This window comes from Artemia franciscana, chromosome 1, assembly GCF_032884065.1.
Source record: "Artemia franciscana chromosome 1, ASM3288406v1, whole genome shotgun sequence".
NCBI lineage: Eukaryota > Metazoa > Arthropoda > Branchiopoda > Anostraca > Artemiidae > Artemia > Artemia franciscana.
The window spans coordinates 11,035,509-11,048,462 of record NC_088863.1 but is presented as its reverse complement, the minus strand read 5'-3'; the positions used below and the strand labels follow the sequence as shown (position 1 = coordinate 11,048,462).

The window sequence follows — 12,954 nt, the reverse complement described above, 5'->3', positions numbered from 1 at the left end:
GCCATGAATTTGTATTAAAAGGAAAAGAAATTAAACTTAAAAAAATATATCATTTATTCAAAAAATCGAAACCTAAAACAAATAGGCATTATTCTATATCTGAGATGGCTACTGTCTCCTCCGCCCACTATTCTTTACGGTAAATCTGACCCTTTTTTCTGAATATCTCAGAAATGATTGCTCTATTACCGGGGCACTTTTTTTCTATCACAATATTTAATACATAAATGATCCTACCTAAATGATCCTTTGTCCTAAAAGAAGTGTTAAAAAATTAAAGTGTAGCATGAAGAATGAAGAGCTACTGGGTAGCAGCCCTCCAGAATATTTGAGATTACCATGAATTTATATTAAAAGGAAAAGAAATTAAACTTAAAAAAACATCATTTATTCGAAAAATCGAAACCTAAAACAAATAGGCATTATTCTATATCTGATATGGCTACTGTCTCCTCCACCCACTATTCTTTACGGTAATTCTGAACCTTTTTTTCTGAATATCTCAGAAATGATTGCTCTATTACCGGAGCACATTTTTTCTATCACAACATTTAATACATAAATTATCCTAAATGATCCTAAATAAATGATCGTACCTAAATGATCCTTTGTCCTAAAAGAAGTGTTAAAAAATTAAAGTGTAGCATGAAGAATGGAGAGCTACTGGGTAGCAGCCCTCCAGAATATTTGAGATTACCATGAATTTGTATTAAAAGGAAAAGAAATTAAACTTAAAAAAATATATCATTTATTCAAAAAATCGAAACCTAAAACAAATAGGCATTATACTATATCTGAGATGGCTACTGTCTCCTCCGCCCACTATTCTTTATGGTAATTCTGATCCTTTTTTCTGAATATCTCAGAAATGATTGCTCTATTACCGGGGCACTTTTTTTCTATCACAATATTTAATACATAAATGATCCTAAATAAATGATCATACCTAAATGATCCTTTGTCCTAAAAGAAGTGTTAAAAAATTAAAGTGTAGCATGAAGAATGAAGAGCTACTGGGTAGCAGCCCTCCAGAATATTTGAGATTACCATAAATTTATATTAAAATGAAAAGAAATTAAACTTAAAAAAAATATATCTTTTATTCGAAAAATCAAAACTTAAAACAAATAGGCATTAGTCTATATCTGAGATGGCTACTGTCTCCTCCGCCCACTATTCTTTATGGTAATTCTGATCCTTTTTTCTGAATATCTCAGAAATGATTGCTCTATTACTGGAGCACTTTTTTCTATCCCAACATTTCATCAATGAAACTTAATCATGATTTTCATGAAAGCTTAACTTAATCACATTTGCTTTAAACGAAAAAACTTTTAGTTTAACATAAAATTCAAAGGAACAATAAAATTATGAAAGTTTATAAATAAAATACTCGTAATTGCCTGCTGACAGTACTTATTGGACTCTATAATGTTTTCCAGAAATCACAAGCCAAGAAGAGACAGAGAGACGGGACGAGACGACAGCCCCTTCAAACATAAGATCATTCATTTTAATAATCATTTTTCTATCAAAATTGTAAGGTGTTAATTCTAGCGAAATTAATTTTGGAAAGGTCCTAAAAATTCGATGACCTTGAGCACTCGTGAAGACAGAAGAGTCCAAAAAGTAATTTGAACATCAAAATACTTTTAAGTAAAAAATGTGTAAGAAATTATGGTTTATGAAAAAAATACAATCCCTAAAAATAGTCTAATTCACTTCTTTTAAAATTTCTACGGGGACTGTAAACACGAGACATTTAGTAAATAACAAATGAAAAATGAAAGACTTGTCGTAAAATGATAAACCTTAAGTGGCAAATCCAGAGGACCTGATATTGCATTTATAAAAATTATTTACCAGTTATCCTATAATTATGGCAAATCCAGGAGACCTGATATTACATTTGTAAAAATTCTTTGCGAGTTATTCTATAATTCGGGCAAATCTAGGGGACGTGATATTGCATTTGTAAAAATTCTTTGCGAATTATCCTGTAATTCTGGCAAGTCCAGGGGACCTGATATTGCATTTGTAAAAATTCTTTGCGAGTTATCGTATAAGGCTGGCAAATCCAGGGGACCTGATATTGCATTTGTAAAAATTCTTTGCAAGTTATCGTATAAGGCTGGCAAATCCAGGGGACCTGATATTGCATTTGTAAAAATTCTTTGCGAGTTATCGTATAAGCCTGGCAAATCCAGGGCATCTGATATTACATTTGTAAAAAAAAATTGCGAGTAAATGAAAAAACAATATATTTCTGCTGGTAATCTAAACTTTTTGAAATTACCAAAATAAAAGATTATCAGCTTACAATATATGTGTGGATCTTACCTTTGACCACGCAGGTTGTCTTGGCTCTTTTTTTTCTACAACATAGTTCGTAATATCTGCACCACCATTGTCTTTAGGAGGACTCCAGACCAGAGTCAATGTTTCACCAGCAAACTCTTCAACTCGTAAGTTTTGTGGTGGACTAGGACGATCAAGCACACGGACGTTTACTGTAACAGTCTCAAACCCAGACCTATTTCGGAGCTGAAGTTTGTATGGACCGGTGTCCGTACGCTTGGCTGCTTTTACTACAAGCGAAGAATAATCTTCCCCGATCTGAAAGCAGATTATTAGCTGTTATAAAGTAAAAAAATTACTTTTTATTATGAGGGAGGTAAGAAAAGGGAATCATTGTTGTTTATCTTTTTTTTTGGCATGAATTCACTTCTCCTATTCCTAGATTTTTTTTGCATTTTTTCATACAAATCCTATGCTTTCATCCTATACTTTGGCTTTCGCTAGTTTAGTTGATAATTTTCTTAAGCGTTCGCCAAAAATCATAGGTAGTTTCAAGTGTAAGATTCTTAGAAATTGGTTTCTGATAATGCACAAGGGGAGTCCCAGAAATCCATCTATGGGGGAGGATGCACCTGAAAACCATTTTACAGGGGACAATGAGGCACAAAATAAGGTTGTTTTTTTTTAGTAGAAGAGCATCATATTTTTTCTGGATGTTACTACAATTTTGAAATGTTTGAAGATTCTTTTGTCCTATAAGAAAACTTTAATTGATACCTCTTGGGCATTGATTAACTTTTTCATTAGCGTCTGAATTAACCAGTAGCTTGGTCAAATTCATTCCCAGATCGTGGATGCGACAATAATGAAATGTGATTGTAGCGAGTTCTCTATTTGATGTTAGTTTAGTATGTTTAGTAAAAAGTTTAGCGAAATAGTCATTTAAATTATGGAATAGTGAAAAATAAACTCTAACTTACTGTTAAATTTTAGTGAAATATCAATTTCCTTTGAAAATTTAATGAAGTTAATTTTAAATGAAGTCAAATTAATTTAATTTAATTTAATGAAGTTAAATTTAATTTAACTTAAGTTAAATTTAATGAAGTCAAATTCATTCCCAGATCGTGCATGCGACAATAATGAAATGTGATTGTAGCGAGTTCTCTATTTCATGTTAGTTTAGTATGTTTAGTAAAAAGTTTAGCGAAATAGTCATTTAAATTATAGAATAGTGAAAAATAAACTCTAACTTACTGTTAAATTTTAGTGAAATATCAATTTCCTTTGAAAATTTAATGAAGTTAATTTTAAATGAAGTCAAATTAATTTAATTTAATTTAATGAAGTTAAATTTAATTTAACTTAAGTTAAATTTAATGAAGTCAAATTCATTCCCAGATCGTGCATGCGACAATAATGAAATGTGATTGTAGCGAGTTCTCTATTTCATGTTAGTTTAGTATGTTTAGTAAAAAGTTTAGCGAAATAGTCATTTAAATTATGGAATAGTGAAAAATAAACTCTAACTTACTGTTAAATTTTAGTGAAATATCAATTTCCTTTGAAAATTTAATGAAGTTAATTTTAAAGTAATTTTATGAATAATAATTATTGAATTCAAAACACCTCCTTCATCTTTGTAGATGAAATTTCAATCTAACAGTGAGGCAGATAAAAAAAAAAATTCTATTCGAAATTTCTTTTGCTCTTTAGAAAAACAAAAATTCGAAAGGAATCCCTTGTGCGTTAAAGATTCACTTTTTCATTAGCGCTTGGGTGGACCACAAACTAAGTCAAATTGACTTCCCAGATTGCGTAATAAAACCTTTACTTGACTACCCGGTTTTCGAGGAATTCAGAGTTATTTTTGGTAAAATTATAAATTTTTAGATTTGTCTATTCCAATAAGAAATGCCTGCAAATAATGTTGAGCGATTTGTTACGAATATTGAGGTTTTATTTTTATGTTTTCTTTTTGTGGTTCTTTGTATTTGTGTTCTATATAGTTGGTATTAATGTGAGGTCTTTGTGAAATCTTTGGACGACCATTAACTTAACAAATTCATTCGAACACGTATAAAAATCGGCAAAAACACTAATTTGAGGTCTATGTTTTTCATACGTAAATGTATATCAGCTGTGGAGAAGAAGAATGACTATATATATAACTATGAATAAACAGAATGAAAAAAATTGCTTTTCTGATGCTACACGGTCAAATATAAAACGAAATTAAACAAGAGTTTGAAAACTATAAGTAAAACAACAACAAAGAATAATTTTTTTAAGTGTTCTTAAATTTAAAAAAAAGAAAGCAAATATATGTAAAAAAATTCCCTGTTTCAGCTCTAAAGCAACCCAATAATCATGACACTACGAGGGACCAAATTATCTGAAATGTAGGCTACTTCAGAATAATGCATTTAGTACTGGTAATTTAATATCCTCAGGTTCTATAAATTATTTGTAAGAAAACTTGATTTTCAATATTATTAAATAAAGGGGCGGAAAAAAAATTGAATTCAAATACGTGAAAAACAGTAAGTTCAAGGCTATTTATTTCAACCAGTCTCGATTCACTTCTTCATGAAAAAATTCTGAAACGGCGAAAAAATGATGATCACTAAATAGTATTTTTCTAGCTTCTTCTAATTCTTCTACTTCTAATTCTATAGGGAAACACCCTCATTTATAAAAGTATATATCAGTTCTATAAAAATGAAATGTATCTCTTTTGTATGGTATTTAGACAAATTTAAAATGAAAACTTTCAATTCTTGCAGGTGGCAGCACCAGTAGGCTAATGAATCTTATTTGGAAACTCATTTATTAATGAGAAACTAACCACAATGTCATCGTTTCTATATCTTATTGTGTTTTCATTTGTCATTTTGTTATATATTCGTTATATATTTGTTCAGATTTTTTCACTATCTTATACTCTTTCTTTTTAATGGAAAAAAGATAAGAAGGAAGCAAAAAAACTGAAAATTAGGTACTTACCTGCATATGAACTCTTGGGTCTGTTGTTTCATCTAGAATTGTATCATCAGCAAACCATGTCGCTGTTGGCTTGGGATGTGCTGTAAAGTTGGCATGGATACTGAAATCTTCACCAGCACGAACAGTAATATCCCTGAGACCAGAAAGATCAATATGTGGCCTGTCAGGTGATTCTTCAACTTTAACAGCTTGGCAAGGTCTGCTGGGGGGAGATTCTCCAATTTCATTTACAGCAATAATGCGGAATGTATATTCGTCTCCTTCAGTAAGACCTGGCACAGTGTAAGTGGTATCGGCATGAGGTGTGAAGTTGACATCCTCCCAATTTTCTTCATCCTTCTTTTTCTTTTGTACCAAATATCCCTTGATTCTTGAACCACCGTCATTATGTGGAGCTCTCCACGAAAGTGTGACGGTACAGCGAGTCATTCGGTCTACTCTTGGCATTTCTGGAGCGTCAGGAGCAAATTTCATTACCTTTGCAATCAAAGGCTCACTTGGCTTGCTTGGTTTACCTGGCCCAGCGTCATTAACAGCTAAAACTCGGAATTCGTACCTTTGGCCCTCTATTAAGTTGGGAACAGTATATGTCAAGGCCGTCGATGTGTACGAATTGACACGTGCCCACTCTCCATTTCTGTCACGTTTTTCTATTATATACCCCGTAATGGCCCTGCCACCACTATGGACTGGTGCGGTCCATTCGAGAGAGCAGCTTGTAGGACTATATGATGTAATCTTTGGTTGTCCTGGTGCATCAGGAGGATCAAAGGGATATTTGGCTGTAACAGGCTTACCTTCTAAAGCATCTGAAAGTCCATACAAGTTTTCAGCACGGACACGGAAAACATAACGTTTGCCTTCTTCGATGCCTGTTTTTAGTGTGAAGTTACATTTTGGTACGAACCCTGGTATAGCTTTCCAGTTATCTTGACCAAATTCAGCCTTTTCAATCACGTAGCCCGTAATCTCAGTACCACCATCATCAAGTGGTGGCTTCCATTCGAGAGAAATAGTGTCTGCAGTAACGTTGGTATAATTAAGAGGAGCAGCAGGAGCTGCAGGTCTGTCAACGACTAATATCTCCACTTCAGCTTGGGCCTTGCCATATGTGTTGGTAGCAACAATTGAGTATTTGCCTGAGTCACTTCGCTTAGACGAAGCAATATCAAAACTAATTTTAGACAAAGTTGTTTCTTGCACAATCCTTGAATCAGATATTTTTCTATCTGCTTTCGTCCATTCAATGTTTGGTTTAGGTGAACCTGCAAAAGGTATCTCTATATGGATAGGTTCTCCAGCACGAACCTTCAACTTTCGACCAAGAAGTCCATCAAGGAACAAGCGGGGGGCTTCTTTCATTGGCCGAGGAGCAAAAGGATGCGATGTATCGGAGGGCTTGCTCTTTCCAGCTGCATTAATTGCATAAACACGATATTCATACTCATGGCCTTCTTGTACTCTTTCATCATTGAATTCGGTAAGACGAACTGGATCACGGTTCATTTTCACCCATTTACCGGAGCGTATATCTCGTCTTTCAACATCATATCCTACGATTTGTGAGCCTCCGTTAGAGTTAGGTGGGCTCCATTTAATTTTAATGTGATCTTTATCAGTATCAATAGCTTCTGGTCGGCCAGGACGAGCAGGAACATCGTATGAGTTTTTGGCAATAATTGGTTTACTTGTTTCTAATGGATCTGATCGGCCTTGCTTATTCTCAGCTGAAACTCTGAACTCATATTTGGTTCCTTCCATAAGTCTTGGTACAGTAGCAAATGTTTGCTTTGGATCAACATAGTTTACAGCAGGTACCCAGCCACCACCGTGAGTAAGGTCACGTTTCTCTATTACGTATGATGTAATTTCGCTACCACCGTTATCTTTGGGTGCTTTCCAAGAGAGAGTAACGCTTGAACTAGTTACTTCATCGTATTCAAGTGGTGATTCAGGTGCTCCAGGACGGTCTAATATAACAAGCTCAAATGATCCTTCATCTGAACCCGATGCATTAACCAGCTTCAGAGTCATCGTGCCAGAGTCTGATCTTTTGGTATTGACAATATGCACAATCGTATGATAGCCAATAGCTGTAATTGTTGACCTTTCGTCAGTTTTTAATGTCCTTCCGTCACAAGTCCAGGCAACATCAGGTTCTGGCTCACCAATGTACGCAATGTCAACATGAAATACGGTTCCAGCTTTAATTTTGACATTTCTAAGAGAAGTTTTGATCTTTGGAGCAAGATTTCGAGGACGAACTCTTATCATTTCTGAAGCATCACTCGGGTCACTTGGCCCAGCTGCATTTACAGCTATGATCCTGAATTCATATTCAGTGCCTTCACTCAAATCTGGGGCACGACCCTGAAAGTATTAAAAAAAAATTAGCTAGACACAACACAACTTTGATGAGAAAGTTAACGAGACGTTAACGAGAAATTAACGAGACGTAAAAACGAGACGTTTTATTGCTTAAAAGTCAATCACTAAAAAAGCTAAAGGAAGCCGATGCTTGAGAAAAGCCAAGAGAATAGAAAAAGTTTCGTCAAAGAGCTCTATAATACGAAAATTTTAGATTTAAAGATGCAACACGTTTTAAAAGAGAGCATAAGGAAAAGGGATAACAAGCACTGTCTAAACGGCCTTTCGAAAAAAAAGATTTTTGATTGAAAAAAAAAATTTTTTGATTGAAAAAAAACTAGTTCATCATTATATCGGGGAAACGACTGTTATCAAGTTAATTAACTACCAATTAACTACCAATTTTCATCGTCCTAGCACGTCCAGAAGCACCGAACTCGCCAAAGCACTAAAAATCACCCCCCCCCAACTGCTCCAAAGAGAGCAGAGCCGTTGTAATTATGTCAATAAAGCATCTAGAACTTGTGCTTATTCTTCCCATCAAGTTTCATCCCGATCCCTCCACTCAAAGCGTTTTCCAAGATTTCCGGTTTCCAAGATTTCTGTTTCCCCCTCCAGCCCCCTATGTCCCCGGATCTGACTCAAATTGAAAATGGAGCATCTGAGAAATGATCCAGGATTTCTGGTTTCCACCTCCAGCTCCCCCTAATGTCGCTGGATCTGGTCGGGAATTGAAATAAGAGCTCTGAAACACAGGATCCTTTTAAATATCAAATTTAATTAAGATCTGATCACCCTTTCGTAATTTACAAACACCTCATTTTTTCTAATTTTCCGAATTAGCCCCCCCCCAACTCCCCCAAAGAGAGCGGATCCGGTCCGTTTATGTCAGTCACGTATTTTGGTGTTTATTCTTTTCACCAAGTTTCATCCTGATCTCTCAACTCTAAGCGTTTTCCAGGATTTCCGGTCCCCCTCCCCTCCAAATCCCCCCAATGACACTGGATCCGATTGGAATTTAAAATAAGAGATCTGAGTTACGATGTCTTTCTAAATATGAAAAATAAAATTAAGATCCGATCACTTTTTCTCAAGTCAAAAATACCTCATATTTTCTAAATTTCAGAATTAACTCCCCCAAAGAGAGCGTATCCGTTCCGGTTAAGTCAATCACGTATCTAGGACTTGCCATTATTTTCCTCACCAAGTTCCATCACGATCCCTCCGCTCTAAGCGCTTTCCAAGATTTTAGGTTTCCGCCTCCAACTCCCCCCAGTGTCAGCGGATCTGGTAGGGATTTGAAATAAAAGCTCTGAGACACGAACTTTCCCCCTCCAACTCCCCCCAGTGTCAGCGGATCTGGTAGGGATTTAAAATAAAAGCTCTGAGACAACGATATCCTTCTAAATATCAAATTTCATTGAGCGATCAGCCGTTCGTAAGTTAAAAATACCTCATTTCTTCTAATTTTGTTGACTTAACCGTCCCCCCCCCAGATGGCCGAATCGGAGAAACAACTATTTCTAATTTAACCTGGTCTGGTCCCTGATACACCTGCCAAATTTCATCGTCCTAGCTTATCTGGAAGTGCCTATACTAGTAAAACCGGGACCAACAGACCGACAGACAGACCGACAGAATTTGCGATCGCTATATGCCACTTGGTAAATACCAAGTGCCATAAAAACAAATTTTTTCAACTAAAAGTAAGGAGTGACATTAAAACTTAAAACGAACAGAAATTATTCCGTGGGTGAAAGGGGCTGTCCCCTCCTCAACGTCCCGCTCTTTACACTAAGGTTTGACTCTTTGTCACAGTTCTACTTTTTAAAACAATAAAAAAAAAAACTGTAGCGTGTCCAGGAGAGTTTTACTTCCCCGTTTGATTCCATGTTCTCCCGATGCCTTTCCTGTGCTTCATAGGACAAAATACATCAAAATGATCTATAAAAATTTGGATAGAACACAATCATGCTTAACTCCTGATTTATAGAACTATTTATATATTTTTATCGAACAGAAACAATTCCTCATAAAATAGAGAAATATTTTATAAGCTGGCCAAGAACAAATTTAAAGTTCAAACTAATCCAGTATCATTCACACATCTGCAATGACCCTTGAACGATATTAATAGTCAAGCATAAAGAAATAAATGCCTACTTTTCATAATCTCTGTTAAAAAAAATCTGATTTAATTGTGAGGTTATAATCTGAAATATAATTTGAAATGCGAAGAGTTTAGCTATATATTTAATTCCAATATAAATTTAGAAGGAATTCCTAACATACATATATAATATGGTAAAAGACAAAGAGACAAAGGAATTTCTTGTAGGCACAAAATTGTGAACATATAGTCTTAAGTTTTATCCCGCAATAATAAAAAGATATTATTAAATTGAAAAAAAAACAAGAAAATTATTTCATATTTGTGAGTAGTTGGACCTCGCACAAAATATGCTTACACTAATAGCTCGACGATAGTACATGAATAGTTCGTATTATACAAACTAAACAATTTTAAGTAAACTTTCTAATTTTATTTTTGTATCTGCACAAAATAAATATATAATTTATAATAATAATAATAATTATGTATTATAGACCTTATTTAATATAAATACTATTATTCATTTCAATATGTTTTAGTTTGTTAAAAAAAGAAAAAAAATTCCTGACATAATTTTATTCTAAATAAAATATGAATAAAAAATTTGCCGTTATAATCTCTATTCTAATTCCTACTCAAAATAAATAAGTGTAAACCTTAAAAGTATCTTGCTCTGAAAAATTGCGATATAGATATACAAATGAGGGATAGAAAAAATAACTCCCAAATAAATAAATAACTTTGTTTGTTTACAGATGTAACAATAAGTAATTAAGAATAAAGCATTAGATATCAATGAAGATTGAACTTTCTGAGGATACAATATTTTTGGGTGTATTTTCTCTGCAGATACTTACGCTTGTTTGTGTTCCTGGAATAACAGCAGCATTCTGCCAAATAGGACTACCCTTTTCTTTCTTCTGTATAATGTACTGGATAACGGGAGAGCCGCCATCAGATTTGGGTGGAGTCCATTCTAAGTCAACGTGATCACTGTCCCAATCAGCAATTTGTGGACAGCCCGGAACACTGGGTGCGTCTAAAAAAGTTTATGAATCAGTTATGAAAAGCTTATGGCGCTAGCTCCGACAAAAAAAGTACCAACACCATCTAGCATCTGGTGACACAAACTTTTTTCAAGCTTTGCAACCATTTTTCTGTCAGGAAATGAGATCGGACCCTTGTTACTACCTTAATTTTACAGATTATGCTAATCTTATTAATTATTCCTGTTATTACATTGAAAAAAATGGTTTGATAGTTTTTCTGCCCACACTAGTGTCACTTTCCGCTCTTATTAAGTCGCTAATACTATTTGGAGCCATGAACACCAAAACAGAAATATTTTTGCCCCCTGGCTTCATCTTAGGTTTGTTTATACCTAAAAACTAAGATAGATTTTTCTTTTAGTTGTTTCATCAATATGAAACTGTAGGGTAGCACCAAAGTTTGGTCTCTGTTGCCACGTTGAACCGGGAAAAAAATTTAGTAAGATTAATCAGTTAAATTTGACAACACTTTTTTATGGAAGAATTCAGACATCAAAAATCTTTCAGACAACTATACCTTCAAAGGAATACTACAAGTTCTTAATCTGTTTGATGCCGTGTGTGTAAAGCCTGATTTTATGAATTTTTTACTCGAATTTTTTTCTGTAAATAGGGAACCTATTTATCATCAACTACCTACAACTGCATAAGTGCATAACTACCTTATACAGTATATATATATATATATATATATATATATATATATATATATATATATATATATATATATATATATATATATATATATATACATCTACGAATGAGGGGGCTTTTAAAATGAAAGCCAAAGAATTACCAAAACGAGGTAAAGTTTACAAGGTAACTTTGGAAAATACGTTTAACATCCCCATTCTCCCTTTCAGGATCCAAGGGATATTTTAAAGAATTGTGTTTTGTGTTTCAAAAGTCAACATAAAACTAAATATGTTTTCAGACAACATAGGCTATAGATGATGTCTAACAAAAAATATAATAGTAATAACCGAGAAATCGAGGGCAATATCAGCCAGTGGACTTGAAAGAATCAAAAATGAAAGTGCGAATTTGTCGGCAAAGACTCCGCCAAGCTGTCTTCAGTGCTAACAAAAAAAAAAAAAAAAAACACAAAAAACTAACCTTTTGAAGTAAAGTCTAACACAGCAAAAAAAAAAACGCATTCGACTCTGTTACACTTTAAAAAGGCTGTTTCACAGAAATGCTTGTTCAAAAAAAAAGCAAACAAAAAACAAAAAAAAAGCAAAAAAAAACACCCAACTCTATTAAATTGGTCTGTTAGAGTTCACTTCAAAACTTCAGTTTTTTTTTTTTTACCACTGAAGGTCCTTTCCCAAATATCTGCTTTTGGATTTTACTTTTCTTTTCTGTCCAATTTTCTTTCTTTTCTGTCAATGCTGAATTACTTACTGCTAATTCAGTAAGAATATTACGTACGCAAAACCATTCAGCGAAGACGTCAAAATTTTTCCTTTTAGTTATATACACCAGCTGAAAGTCAAATGGCCACGTTGGTGGGTCACTTTTGCTTTAAACAAGTTATCGTATTTTACAACGGTGCAAGCTTAAGCTATAGTTTATTACCTACTTAGATATTAGATAGTATAGAAAAAGTATTGCAACAGACAAGCACGCAAAGAGCCACCGGGTATATAATAAGAATAGGAATCAATGCTGTAAAAGAGGAGCAGTATAGAGATGGAGACTCTAGCGTAAAGTGGTTATACCCGTGAAAACACCCACAGTATTTTTCTGGAAAGATGCCAGGTAAAATTCTCAATGAAGAACTTTTTACTATCTTGGAAAATTGATATATTAGGAGAGCAAAATTTTTAGATATGAATTAAAAGTTTAAATTATGCCTAGGGGAGGTGTTTTAGGAGAGCAAAATTTTCAGATATGAATTAAAAGTTTAAATTATGCCTAGGGGAGGTGTTTTCGAGCTCCTATATGTACTTTTACCTTATTTTTAGTGCTTTAAAAATTTTATAGACGACAGGTCTTGAGTCTTCTTAAGGTCTTAGTCTCTTAGTTCTTAGTCTTCTGTTCTTTGACACTAGATTAAGGAAACCCAATTTTAATGATTTAAGAGGGAGGTTTCTTTCCGAAAGAAAATCATATCAGGAT

At 34.0% G+C, this 12,954-nt stretch overlaps 1 protein-coding gene across 31 annotated transcripts in view; it reads right to left on the bottom strand.

The window, feature by feature from the left end:
• The window catches only part of LOC136025213 (twitchin-like), a 397,750-nt gene that overhangs the window by 82,124 nt on the left and 302,672 nt on the right, over window positions 1-12,954 (bottom strand). For all 31 annotated transcript variants that reach the window (XM_065701279.1, XM_065701032.1, XM_065701099.1 and 28 more), the window contains 3 exons: window positions 10,642-10,823; window positions 5,305-7,674; window positions 2,341-2,616 (listed from right to left, as the gene is read on the bottom strand). In XM_065701279.1, coding sequence (XP_065557351.1) covers window positions 2,341-2,616; window positions 5,305-7,674; window positions 10,642-10,823 — 2,828 coding nt within the window. The remainder of the gene's footprint in view (window positions 1-2,340; window positions 2,617-5,304; window positions 7,675-10,641; window positions 10,824-12,954) is intronic.